At 48.7% G+C, this 12,447-nt stretch overlaps 1 protein-coding gene across 2 annotated transcripts; it reads right to left on the bottom strand.

Annotated features, from left to right (window-relative positions):
* Nucleotides 1–2,742: 2,742 nt before the first annotated feature.
* PRKAB2 (protein kinase AMP-activated non-catalytic subunit beta 2) lies at nucleotides 2,743–12,179 on the bottom strand. 2 transcript variants are annotated; one of them, XM_082226686.1, is made up of 7 exons: nucleotides 11,920–12,177; nucleotides 11,504–11,670; nucleotides 8,371–8,464; nucleotides 7,631–7,751; nucleotides 7,412–7,545; nucleotides 4,972–5,040; nucleotides 2,743–3,899 (listed from the first exon to the last, which is right to left on the bottom strand). In XM_082226686.1, the coding sequence occupies exons 1-7, from the start codon at nucleotides 12,070–12,072 to the stop codon at nucleotides 3,822–3,824; spliced, it is 816 nt and encodes a 271-aa protein (XP_082082812.1). In that variant the 5' UTR covers nucleotides 12,073–12,177; the 3' UTR covers nucleotides 2,743–3,821. The 2 variants fall into 2 exon arrangements, with proteins under 2 accessions (XP_082082812.1, XP_082082813.1); XM_082226687.1 differs by lacking the exon at nucleotides 2,743–3,899 and adding an exon at nucleotides 3,906–4,279 and having other exon boundaries at nucleotides 11,920–12,179.
* Between the last annotated feature and the right edge of the window lie 268 nt (nucleotides 12,180–12,447).

The following is a 12,447-nucleotide window of genomic DNA, read 5'->3' as shown; positions in this document are numbered from 1 at the left end:
CTGATGGGAGGCATGCTCCCGAAAGTCGCCCATAACTTGGGAATTCCCTCTTCCCCCTCCTGCCCTCCGCCATCCCGTGGCAGGGAGCGAGCAGCACTTTCCCCCGCCGCACGCACCAGGCCGATTCTCTCTGAGACGCGTGCCAGGCTGAGGTTTGCTCCGCTCGGCGCTCGACTCGTGCTGCTTGCTCACAGCCTGAGCCCGAGGCTGCCTTGGCAAAGAGAAGCCTGTGCAGCCTAGACTGGCTCAGCCGAGCCGGATTTTCAGGAACAATAACAGAAAGCTGAGGGAGCCGAGCCACGAGGCAGCTTTGGCATCGCTCTGGGAGCTTGCCGGGCTGGGGGGATAGCTTCCTGAAGCCTGCATTCGCCCCATAGGACGCACACACATTTCCCCTTCATTTTTGGAGGGGGAAAAGTGCGTCCTATAGGGCGAAAAATACGGTAAGTGGGTTTGCTGGGGGCATGGGGCTGCATACACACAGCTGGACAGCCGACGTCTCCAGATCTCAGGGGCTCCCCACAATCCCTATAAAGGCCATAAATCTATGAGGCCATGACTTTGCCTGCTTCTAGTCACTATTCCACGACAGGAACAAACATGAGACACTGCCCCCCCCCACTCCACGTCCAAGCTAATAAGAACCACAACAAGAGACTCAGCACCAAGCCTGTTTTCCATTTAATAACGTGCATAAATTTTTATTAAAGTTACATTTCAATGAAAAAAAATCTTCAGTTTCTGTACACAATAAATTAAAACTGGACTATGCCCCTGATGGGAAAGGGGTCAATGTAGATTCTGGGATGACCCTCCAAAGTCTCTCTGACGACACTTTTTCACGGTAAAGGGAAAACTGGTTCCTCTTACCCCATACAAGCTGCCATCAACAGGAACACTTGGAAGAGCACCACACACCCATTCCATATTGCAAGTATCTGTACATTAAAAGGAACCGTATCCTGTGCAGGTGCTCCCTGTGGCTCCCCATGCTCAGCCAGGACCTCCTGCTGTGAGGAGGAAAAGGATCAGGCTGAATGTTAAATTCCATTATCTCGCCCGCCCCCCCCCCCGGTTATTTGGAGATGCTGACATCATCTGCCTCTCACCACCCAACAGGGCAGGGTATTTGCATGCTATAAAAGGAGCTGTCTCTCTTCAAATCTTTCTTGATGCAAAACAACTTACTTAACTGCTTAAGCAAGACACAGATGGGACCTGTGAATGCAGTTCAAGCAGGCTGGGATGGAGGGGTATGGACCACTCAGCCCTTTCCTCTATCCAGGCTGACGCTGAACGCTTTTGGCTGTATGAGCGCGTAGCTAAAGGTTAGGGAGGGAGAACTTGCAAATCCCTCAAGTAGCCACAAAGTGCTCAGCTCCTCTCTGCCAGGCAACCTGCCAGTATGGAAACCATGCAAGAGCCGTACAGAGGCCCTTTTCTATTTATGCCCCCCCAAGCTTCTGCCATTAGCCCTGCCCCTTCCCTGCCTGCTGCGAGCACCAGCCCACTTCTTAGTTCACCTCAGCTCTTCTATTCTCTTCCTGCATTTCTGCACTTCTCTCCACATGACAATCTGAGCCGACAGCATGGTCCAAGTGACTACTAACTTAACGCTGCTTGCTTGCATTTATTTATTTATTTATTTATACTCCGCCCATCTGGCTGGGCCTCCCCAGCCACTCTGGGCGGCTTCCATAGCAACCAAAAATACACAAAAATATCACACGTTAAAAACGTCCCTGAACAGGGCTGCCTTAAGATGTCTTCTGAATGTCAGGTAGTTGTTTATCGCTTTGACATCTCGTGGGAGGGCGTTCCACAGGGCGGGCGCCACTACCGAGAAGACCCTCTGCCTGGTTCCCTGTAGCTTTGCTTCTCACAATGAGGGAACCGCCAGAAGGCCCTCGGCGCTGGACCTCAGTGTCCGGGTAGAACGATGGGGCTGGAGACGCTCCTTCAGATATACTGGACCAAGGCCATTTAGGGCTTTAAAGGTCAGCACCAACACTTTGAATTGTGCTCGGAAACGTACTGGGAGCCAATGTAGGTCTTTCAAGACCGGTGTTATGTGGTTTTGGTAGCCGCCCCCAGTCACCAGTCTAGCTGCCGCATTCTGGATTAGTTGTAGTTTCCGAGTCACCTTCAAAGGTAGCCCCACGTAGAGTGCATTGCAGTAGTCCAAGCGGGAGATAACTAGAGCATGCACCACTCTGGCGAGACAGTCCAGTGCCCAGAACAACAGCACTAGGTAAGAATATTTCTTAAAGCATCTAATTCACTCATTTCCCCACCCCCAAATATCCACTGTTTTGAAGGCTAGAAAATGTTTAAGACATCAGTAAGTCAAAACTGTGATTCTCAAGATCCTAAGAGATGTGCTAGCCGCCAGAGAAATGTCAGGTATCTCAGGACTTTTTTCCATGCCCATATAAAATTCACTCTTAAAACACACACAAATATATGTCAAAATGACCGCTAAGCTAATGTGTTAGGGAAAGGGAGTTGGCCAACTACAGGTCACGCCAAGTTCCATTGTAAGATGTGATGCTCTTCCCAAAACGGGTGTAGTGTGAAGGCAGTGGCCAGGCTCTCCCCAGCAGCTGAGGGCTAGAAATAGGCAGGAAAAGCCAATTCCAATGAATGTAAATATTAAGTAACTATTGCCCAAGACATCTTAAAACAGCCTCAACATTCAGATGCAATATGCCTTTGATTCTGGGGATAAAGAAGAGAGGAAAGTCTTCATAAACCTGCTCTCTTTATTAGCTTCCAGCTGGCTGGGCAAAATGGACCTTTGGTGTGAGACTGCAAGGCAGCTCCACATTTCCAGCGTCAATTGCCTTCCACACCTAGCACTGCAGCTACTTCCTGCTGCACAGTATTTGTTTGCATATGTCTGCAGACCACAGCCGATTCTTTTCTTGGATAATAAAAATATTCTGATGAGGAGTGACTCAAGGGCCCTTCACAGGAGTGTCCAACACTGAAAATACTGCCCCAGAACAGTGTGATTCCACAGGAAAGGACAAGCACCTTATGGTTTAAAATGGCACCACACTGAAGCAACTCTGCAATTTTGAATGTGGCTATAAAAGGCCTGCAGCGGTAGGTGTTAAGCATGTAAGAACTGCCCTGCCCCATTAGACCAGAGGTCTGTGTAGTCCAACACACTTCTTCCGACCATGGTCAACAAGATGCTGTCAGGAAACCGACAGGCAGCACTTGATGGGAACTCCTTGTAAGTGTGGAGGTTCTATCTAGTCATCATGATTTGTAACCATGTGCTAGCTAGACCTATCCTCTGGGTCCCGGTCCCCCCACTGTAGCATCCCTTGGCAAAGGCCCTATGTTAACCAACAATGACTGGAACATAAAGGGAGCAGGAAATGTATAATTCTCCCAGGGCCAGGTAAAATAAGGAGCAGCCGATCTCTACCGTAACACTGTTCTACTGCTAGAAAACGCTTGGGGGATTCCAGGATAGGTTAGCCAGAAAGGCAGGCTCAGTGCTTCTTCACATTCCCCAGGAGGAAGCCATTTCACCCCCATGGCTGATAAGTCTAAAGAAGATAATGCATCCCCCAAATTTGGTAATATCCTTATGCTACAAAGAGGTGCAACTTGTATGTCACAAACAGCCATCAAGGAAGAAAGCTCCCGACCAGCCTGCCAAGCCAATAGAGACTGATCTCATGCAGAGCAGTAGCCTCTGACGAAGAGCCCAGAAGCCGACCGACCGCTCTTGTGTCTGCTTCTTTTCCGATGTGCGCAGACAGAGCAGCGGCCTGTGCTCCCATGGAGACAAGGAGAGACCCAACTCAGATGGGCTTGTAGAGGAGAGTAGTGACGTATTTCTTCTTGTAGCGATGAGTGGCACTGAGCACCATGACACCATCCTGGGAGGGAAGGAGAGAGGAGCATTTAAAGGGTTCTAGAATACCATGGCATGGCACTCTCCACTACATGTTTTGGACTGCAAATCCTATCAGCTCCAGCCAATATGGACAATTGTCGAAGACGATGGGAACTGTAGTCCCAAACATCTGGAGAGCACCAGGTATTGGCTACCCCTCACTAACTGCTTACAGAGGGCTGGGGGGGGGGAAGTTCTGAGCAGGGGTTAAGAGAATGAAGATATTAGAGCAGAAAGTTTGTGCTTAGAGGGTTTTTACACACTTTCACCCTTCCTCTTTCCCCATTCTTAATTTTCTTCCAAAGTAAAATACTTGCAGACTCAAAGTGTAAAATGGGCTGCTCCCATCCTCATTGAGAAGAGCTGGAAGAAAGTGGGATATTTGAGAAGAGGCACTTGGAGCAGAACAGCAGACAAGATATAGGCAGCCTCAGACATAAGAAGTGCTTTCCATTTCAGGTAAAGGACCCCTAGACGGTCAAGTCCAGTCGAAGGCGACTATGGGGTGTGGCACTCATCTCCCTTTTCAAGCCAAGGGAGCTTGTCCACAGACAGCTTTTGGGGTCAAGTGGCCAGCATTATTAAACTGCTTCTGGTACAACGGAACACTGTGACAGAAAACAGAGCGCACAGAAACGCCATTTACCTTCCCGCCGCAGTGGTACCTATCTATCTACTTGAACTGGTGTGCTTTCAAACTGCTAGGTTGGCAGAAACTGGGACAGAGCAACAGGAGCTCACGCCACCACACAGATTCAAACCATCAACCTTCCGATTGGCAGGACTAAGAGGCTCAGTGGTTTAGTCTCCCATTTCAGCTTCTCCCCAAGAATGCTTTTTTTTCTGAACAGCTCCCTCAATCATAGCTATCTTACCCTGAATTCTAAACTGTTAAAACCCACAACTGGGCAAGGAGGTAAAGCAATTAGCAAGATGGTGCCGTGCATGGCAGGAATGAGAGAGAAGAGAGAACACTCAGTCCATTGCCCTCAAGCTCTGCGGAGGAGGAGCAAGAAGAGGAAGAAGCCCTGCAGGCTGCCTGGTCCTGGCCTTACCTTAATTGACAGGGCATAGAGATGGTTCAGCATCACATGGTTTGGCTCAGGCAAGAGGGCTGGGTCACACTGAAACAGAAGGAAAGGTCACTTTTCACCTATGCAGCCATTTCTAATTCTGTCACTGGGTGCTTACATGTACAGTGGTGCCCCGCAAGACGAATGCCTCGCAAGACGGAAAACTCGCTAGACGAAAGAGTTTTCCGTTTTGGAGGTGCTTCGCAAAACGAAACTCCTATGGGCTTGCTTCGCAAGACGACAATGTCTTGCGAGTTCTCCTGGGGGTGAATATGACATCTAAGAATGTGAACTTATTTAAAGACAACTATGAGAAATGCTGGTCAGAAGTGAAAAAAGATCTAGAAATTTGGTCGAATTTGAAGCTTTCCTTGCTGGGTCGAATTGCTGTTATTAAGATGAATGTATTGCCGAGAATGTTATTTCTATTTCAGTCATTGCAAATTATCGACAAGATGGATTGTTTCAAGAAGTGGCAAAGATATATATCTAGATTTGTCTGGCAGGGCAAAAAGCCCAGAATAAAATTTAAGATACTTACTGATGCTAAAGACAGAGGGGGGTTTGCCCTGCCAGACTTTAAACTTTATTATGAGTCAGCAGCTTTTTGCTGGCTGAAGGAATGGCTACTTCTTGAGAATACAGATTTTTTGGATCTTGAAGGGTATGACAACATATTTGGGTGGCATGCATATTTGTGGTATGGCAAGGTAAAAGCACATAAGGCATTTAAAAACTATATTGTTAGGAAAGCATTGTTTAATGTCTGGATAAGGTACAAAGACTTTTTGGAGAGTAAAACCCCAAGGTGGCTATCACCTATGGAAGTGAAAGCTTTGAAAAAACTTAACATGGAGGCCAAATGGCCAAAATATTGGGAAATTTTAGAACAGGAAGGTGACAAATTGAAATTGCAGAGTTATGACAAACTCAAAGAGAAGGTGCGAGACTGGTTACATTATTTTCAAATAAGAGAGGTTTATAACTTGGATAAAAAAATTGGTTTCCAGGTGGAAAAATCAAAGTTAGAAACAGAATTGTTAGAACCCAATGCTAAGATACTATCAAGAATGTACAATCGGCTGCTGAAATGGAATACTGAGGAAGAAACGGTAAAATCTGCAATGATAAAATGGGCACAGGATATAGGATACAATATTATGTTTGCTGACTGGGAGAAGTTGTGGACCACCGTGATTAAATTTACGGCATGTAATGCCTTAAGAGAGAATATTATGAAAATGATGTACAGGTGGTACATGACTCCAGTCAAGCTTGCAAAAATATATCATTTGCCCGACAATAAATGCTGGAAATGTAAGGAAACTGAAGGCACATTCTTTCACCTTTGGTGGACGTGCCCAAGGATTAAGGCTTTCTGGGAAATGATCTATAATGAAATGAAAAAGGTATTTAAATATACTTTCCTGAAGAAACCAGAGGCTTTTCTCCTGGGCATAGTTGGCCAATCGGTGTTAAAGAAGGATAGAACTTTCTTTATGTATGCTACAGCAGCAGCAAGAATTCTTATTGCAAAGCACTGGAAGACACAAGAGTTACCCACCCTGGAAGAATGGCAAATGCAATTAATAGACTACATGGAGATGGCGGAGATGACTGGCAGAATCCGAGACCAGGGAGAAGAGCTTGTGGAAGAAGATTGGAGGAAATTGAAAAATTATTTACAGAAACATTGTAAAATTTTTGAATGCTGATGACGTTGAAATGAACTGAAGGGGTTCTAGGTAAAATGTAAGATGGGATTGATAAATTGGATATGAATTTGCTGAACCAATTTTTTAAAGGGATACAAAAAAGGGAGGCGCGAGGAAGTCAGGAAAATAAGTTAACTAAAGATGAGAAATCAAAAAAAAGAGGGAGTTTTGTTTTCTTTTATATGTGTTTTTTCTTCTTTTTTGTGTTTAATGTTTGTATTTTTGTATTTTGTAATTTTGTTTTTTTCTGTTTTTGTATTTTTCTGAATTTTTCTATTGATAAAACTTAATAAAATATTATAAAAAAAGACAATATCTTGCGAGTTCCTGCTGGTTTTTTTCCCCTCCCCCCTTTTTCTAAGCTGCTAAGCCGCTTATCAGCTGATCCGATCAGCAGATAAGCCGCTAAAAGCCGCTAATAGCGCTAATCCGCTAATCCGTCAATGGGCTTGCTTCGCAAGACGAAAAAACCGCTAGACGAAGAGAATCACAGAACGGATTCTTTCCGTCTTGGGAGGCACCACTGTACCTTTAATTTTAGCCGCCTGAGGCCAATCCATGTGGGCACACCCCATAGCAGATAGGTGTGACCTGTCCTGCTCCAGCCACTCTGGGAACCACAGCTCCCTTTAGAGTAAGGCTGCACCTCCCACCATGGAGCCCTCTATAAAGGTCTTGCTGTATACTGCCTTCGGATTGGTACTCACCGAAATGTTAGTATCCTTGTTAAGGATGACTTGGAGGAGATGGGGAGGAAGAATGGGCGGGGACTTGAAACGCTCCTCAGGTCGATAGACATACATTTCTTGGCTATATATTCCAGGAGGGGAGCCAGAAAGGTCTATTAAAAATAAAGATAGTATGAGAAAGGAAACCAGGAAACACCATCATTTTGGATGTTGACACCAACAGCACAAGAAAGTCACCTCGACAGGAAGTCTCTGAACTTTCTAGGGAGTCCACCTTTAAAGCATCAAACACTTCGAAGTCAGACTTCCTGACATGAATCAGATTGTTAATTGTCCCCATCTGACTGGTGACCACTGGCTGAAAAACAAGACAGAGGTACATGCCACAGCCGCAGGTCAAATCCCCACCCTTCCCAACATATATATGCAGAGAACAAAGTCACATCCCAGGTGAAGCAAGGAGAACTGTGTAGAGGAGGTTAAACACAGATACAAAAAAGGAAGACTTAAAAATCCTCAGTAGTGGTAGATGTAACATATAAGCAATGCAGAACACAAGGTCTCACTATTCAATTAAAACCTACGAACTACATCGAAAAGCCAGTCAGAATATGTACTAGGGGAGCAGTACATAAATTCAGAAGCACAGTTAAGTGCCAGGGATTCTACCCTGAAAAAAAGAAAAAGAGAAGAAATCCTAGAAGCAGTCAAAATAATCCAGCAAAACTGGAAGGAAAGCCAGGGGCCTTGTCATTGGCAATTTTAGCCAGAAGGTCCTGCTTGCCTCTTCTAACTATCAGAAGCTACAGAGTGCACTGATAGTTAACCCAGGGAAGTAGCCTGCAGCATGTGACCCTGGCTCAGAGAACTAAGCTGGCAGGGCAGGCAACAAGGTCAAGCCCGGGGGGGGGGGGGGGCGCGTGTGCAGAAGGACCTCTCAGCAATATGACACAGACACACGGAAGAAAAGGAGTTACCTCGGAGGGATCATGAACCCACTGGCCATCCACAAAGAACTTGTACTGGTGCTCCCCTTCAGGAAGGTCCAGAATAGCGACAAAGTCATTGTGGCTAAAAGGAGAGGGAGCAATCATCCACAGTGAGAGGCAACAGCTTAGAGCCTCATCCATCCACTCACAGCACCATCTGCCCACTCATGTATCAACTATGGTTCTATCCTGCCCCATAACCATAAAGCTCCAGGTGGCATACATAATCTTTTAAAAAACACAACAGAAATAAAAATAGTCAATATAAAACACGTTACGCATTACTTTCAAAAATGGGAAAATAAAATCTATTATAGAAGCCCCCCAAAAGCTTGCAAAAAAACCAAACGGACAACTTAGAAAACTAATCAAACTACTCAAAGTATAAGTGAGCTACATTGAGCCAGAATTTACAGGGAGCCCCGAAAAGAACAGCAAAGTACTAAAGCTGCAATTGTCATGTACTGTCAAATGCCACAGCAATACTGGCACAAGACTGGGGTACCTGGAAGAACACAGAGCCACCACACAGAGCTCCCTGAATCTTAAGACCCCCTTTGGGGGCCCAATTGTGTATCCTACTGTCAAGTGAAAAGAGGAGATGGCCACAAAGGAGATGGCCTACTCAATGATGGAGCCCGTTAGGGAACAGCCTTTCCAGAGCTCACATGGTGCCTTCTTTATAGTTTTTCAGTGCCACATTAAAACTTTTTAATCACATTTAAACTCCTATTTCAAAGCAACCCCGTGGTCTTTACTGTTTTAATGGTGCTTTAGAGAAACCTTATGTCCTCATTCTTTCAGGGTGGTATTTAAGGCGAGAGGTTGGCACAGTGGTTCATCCCTCTGCACGCTCTACCCATCAAGTTCAAGGGACCTCCAATGTATGCCAGCTTTCTCTCGAGTCTTGTTCTCTGTACAATATTGTATGAAATAAACCAGTAAAATTTCCAAATTACTGTAAGGTCTGGAATTTATTAGAAATCCCTTGCCTTCCCTTTTAGGTACTGGTGGGGAGGGAGGCTTAAATGAGAACAGCCTGTCCTGCCATTATCTTTGTGCTCTTACAAACCTGTGACAGCTGGAGAAGCGTCTCAGTTGCAGTAAATAGATCCAAGTAAAAGAAGTTAAAGTTAAGCACCTGTGAGGAAAGGTTAGTTCCACCCACTAATTAGCATTTAATTAATCATCACCTGAAGCTGAAACAGAAGCACAGCACAGGGTGTTGCATGCCAGAACCTAAATCTCACAAGGGTAATCCTTTAGCTGTAGAGCTTTCAGTTCAGGGGCTGAATGCCCATGAGAGGAAATCTTCTAGACAACAGAGTTCTAGCTGGCAGCTCTACTCTAGCAGGGAAGCCTAGAGTGGTTGTAGTAAACCTCGACCAGACACACAGATTGCACTCAAGTTTGGAAAGGACTAAAGTTGTACGTTTTACCAAGCCCACAATGCCTAGATCAGGCGTCCCCAAACTAAGTTCCACGGGCCGCAGACCCCATCTCCCAATCGCAGCCTCCTCACGTACCACCCGGGCATCTCCCTGCCCCGGAGGCCGGAGGTGCGTAGTAGGCAGCCACCCCTGCCTGCCTGCCTGAGCCGCCGCCCACTGTGGGGCGCAGAGGCCGAGAGGGCAGCCTTGAGGGGGGAACAGTGTCTCTACCAGGGTCTGAGGCGTCTGAGAAGCGAGGAAGGAGGGGAGAAAGGCCTAACCCTAACCCAAATGCTGACAAAGTATTCAGAACACTGCCCAGGAGTACTCTGCGAGAAAATCAGAGATGAAGGGAGCAGGCCCGGGTCAGCGCCACATCCCTTCCGGGGTGGACGAAGCGAGCAAGGACTGGCCCACGTGAGGGCCTTGCTGGCGATGCAGAGCACCGTGCCCTCCTAGGGTACCCACCTCGGGTACTCCTAGGGTACCCACCTCGCCCCCCTGGGCCCAGTATTGACTCCAATCCCCCGATCTGGCGCACCTGCAATGCCACGAGTTCGTGATGTGCCAGAGGAGTTGCCCCCGCAGTGAGTCGGGAGTCGTGGGGACGGGTGACATGCAGGCAAGCTGGCATGTGGGGATTTGGTGTTGGAGGACTGGCGTGCAAGCTGGGTGGGGGGGGTTAGGGAGAAACACGGGCAAGTTGGGTCGTGAGGATGGGGCTTAAGGATTAGGGAAGGTTAGAGAAGCACATGCATAGGCTGGGTTGTGGGGAAGGGGGTTAGGGAGAGATGTATAAGCTGGGTTGTGGGGATGGGGGCATGGAAGGCCTGCATGTAGACTGGGCCATGGGGGTTAGGGAGATCCCTGTGTAGGCCAGGTTGTAGGGACGAGCATTAGCAATACTTCCCAATTGAAATACTTATAAGTTTATGTTGATTAAAACCATTCATTTTAAATATTGTATTGTTTTTCCTGTTTTTTGTGCACTACAAATAAAATATGTGTAGTGTGCATAGGAATTCATTCATATTTTTTTCAAATTATAGTCCGGCCCCCAACAGTGTCTGAGGGAAAATGAACCAGCCCCGTTTTAAAAGTTTGGGGACCCCTGGCCTAGATAGTGGACGAATCTGCTCCTAAACAAAATATAGACTTCATCTTCAGTTCAAGCTCAGTCTATGCCCTGTTTAGGTTAAAAGCAGAATTCATAAGCTAAAGAGGTGGTGTAGATCTCAGTTCCATTTTTTAAAAACCAGCTTTTTCAGTTTTCAAAAAAGGGCATGTTGAAGTAGGCTTAAAGTGAGAGAGAGCCCCCCCCCTGTGTTCCTGGGGAGACTACATCTGACTACATCTTCTCCTCAATCATTGTTTCCTTTGCAAAATCAAGATGTTACTGCCCTACCCTGCCAGGATTAATGATGCGTTTTATGTGAAGCATTTCGAACCTTTGCAATGTGCCATGTCCGACATGGGGCCATCACACACCAAAGTCGGGCCTTCAGAGCATCCATCGCAGCAGAGCACAATGCTTTGCACCGGCTGAGCCATCAAGCCCTAACAAGCCCATGAGGCGCATGGATGGATGTGAGCAGTCCTTTCATTCCCAGACCCCCCTTGCTCTTCTGGCCGGCGTTTGCTCTGTGCAACAACCTCTCCTCCCCGACACACAGGCAGAGCAGCCAAGGCACCTTTTAATGAGAGGGATCTTGGCACTCCAATTGTTGAAGGATCCAGAGATGAAGACTTCCTTCCCTCCCTCCGTCCATCGTATGACGGTGGGACGAGCCTGCTGGGCTGGCTTGATGGACTCGTCCAAGTCATGGTGCCAAGACACAAAACCTTTGTCCGCGGGAAGCTGCAGGAGGAAAGCAAGAGCTGCATCTTTCCCCCGGGTCCCCCCCCCAGCGCCCACCGAAGCCCGACCCCCCCCAGCCCCCGGGAGGCGGCCCTTGGGATTCAGCTGGGGGGGCACTAGGGCGGGGTCCCCCGCGAGACCTCCCTCGAAGCAGCTGGACCCCCCCGCTTCCCCCCGCCGGGTCTCTAGTCGGGGGGGGATGCAGAAGGCAAGACGCCCCCCCCCCCGCCGCGGGTCCTCAAGGGCTACCTTGGCGTCGGGGGCGCTGAAGAGCGCGGGGTCGTCGCTGCTGCCCACCATGATCTTGTGGGGCGGGGGCTCCTTGGCCGGCGGAGCCTCCGAGCGGGGCGCCTTGCTCCCCGGACGCTCCCCGGACCCGCGCTCGCTCGCCGTGTTGCCCATGGCCCCCGGGGGGCGAAGGGGGTCCCGCGGGCAGGAGGAGGAGGAGGAGGAGGAGGCGGCCGCTGCTGCCGCCGCCCTTCGCCCAGGGCCTCCTCTCCCCGGCCCGGCGGGGCCCCGTCAAAATGGCGGCGCCCACGGAGCGCATGCGCCCCGCGCCCAGGCCCCACGGGAGGGAGCCTCGGGCGGGCCGCTTTCTCCTCCCGAGGGGGCCCGCCTCGCCTTCCGCGCGCCCCCCCCCCCGGCGGGCAGGAGGGCTGGGCCGGAGGCCGCGCGGGAGAGGCCCGCCAGTCCTAGGAAGCCCCTCAAGGCGCTGGCCCTCAGTGCGCCGCTGCTTCTGCCGCCGGGAGAAAACGGGGGCGGGGGGGGGCGAGAAGA

This window comes from Podarcis vaucheri (assembly GCF_965113315.1).
Source record: "Podarcis vaucheri genome assembly, chromosome: 6".
NCBI classification, from domain to species: Eukaryota; Metazoa; Chordata; class Lepidosauria; order Squamata; family Lacertidae; genus Podarcis; species Podarcis vaucheri.
This window is presented reverse-complemented; position numbering and strand designations above follow the sequence as displayed.

Bases quoted from the DNA above. Each gene is read 5' to 3' on its own strand.
- PRKAB2 (XM_082226686.1), bottom strand. From the start codon at position 12,072: ATGGGCAACACGGCGAGCGAGCGCGGGTCCGGGGAGCGTCCGGGGAGC. The intron at 8,465-11,503 runs GTGCCTTGGCTG...CTCTCCTTTTAG, and splicing joins AAGATCCCTCTCATTAAAAG to CCACAATGACTTTGTCGCTA. The intron at 7,546-7,630 runs GTGACTTTCTTG...TATTTTTAATAG, and splicing joins TTCAGAGACTTCCTGTCGAG to ACCTTTCTGGCTCCCCTCCT.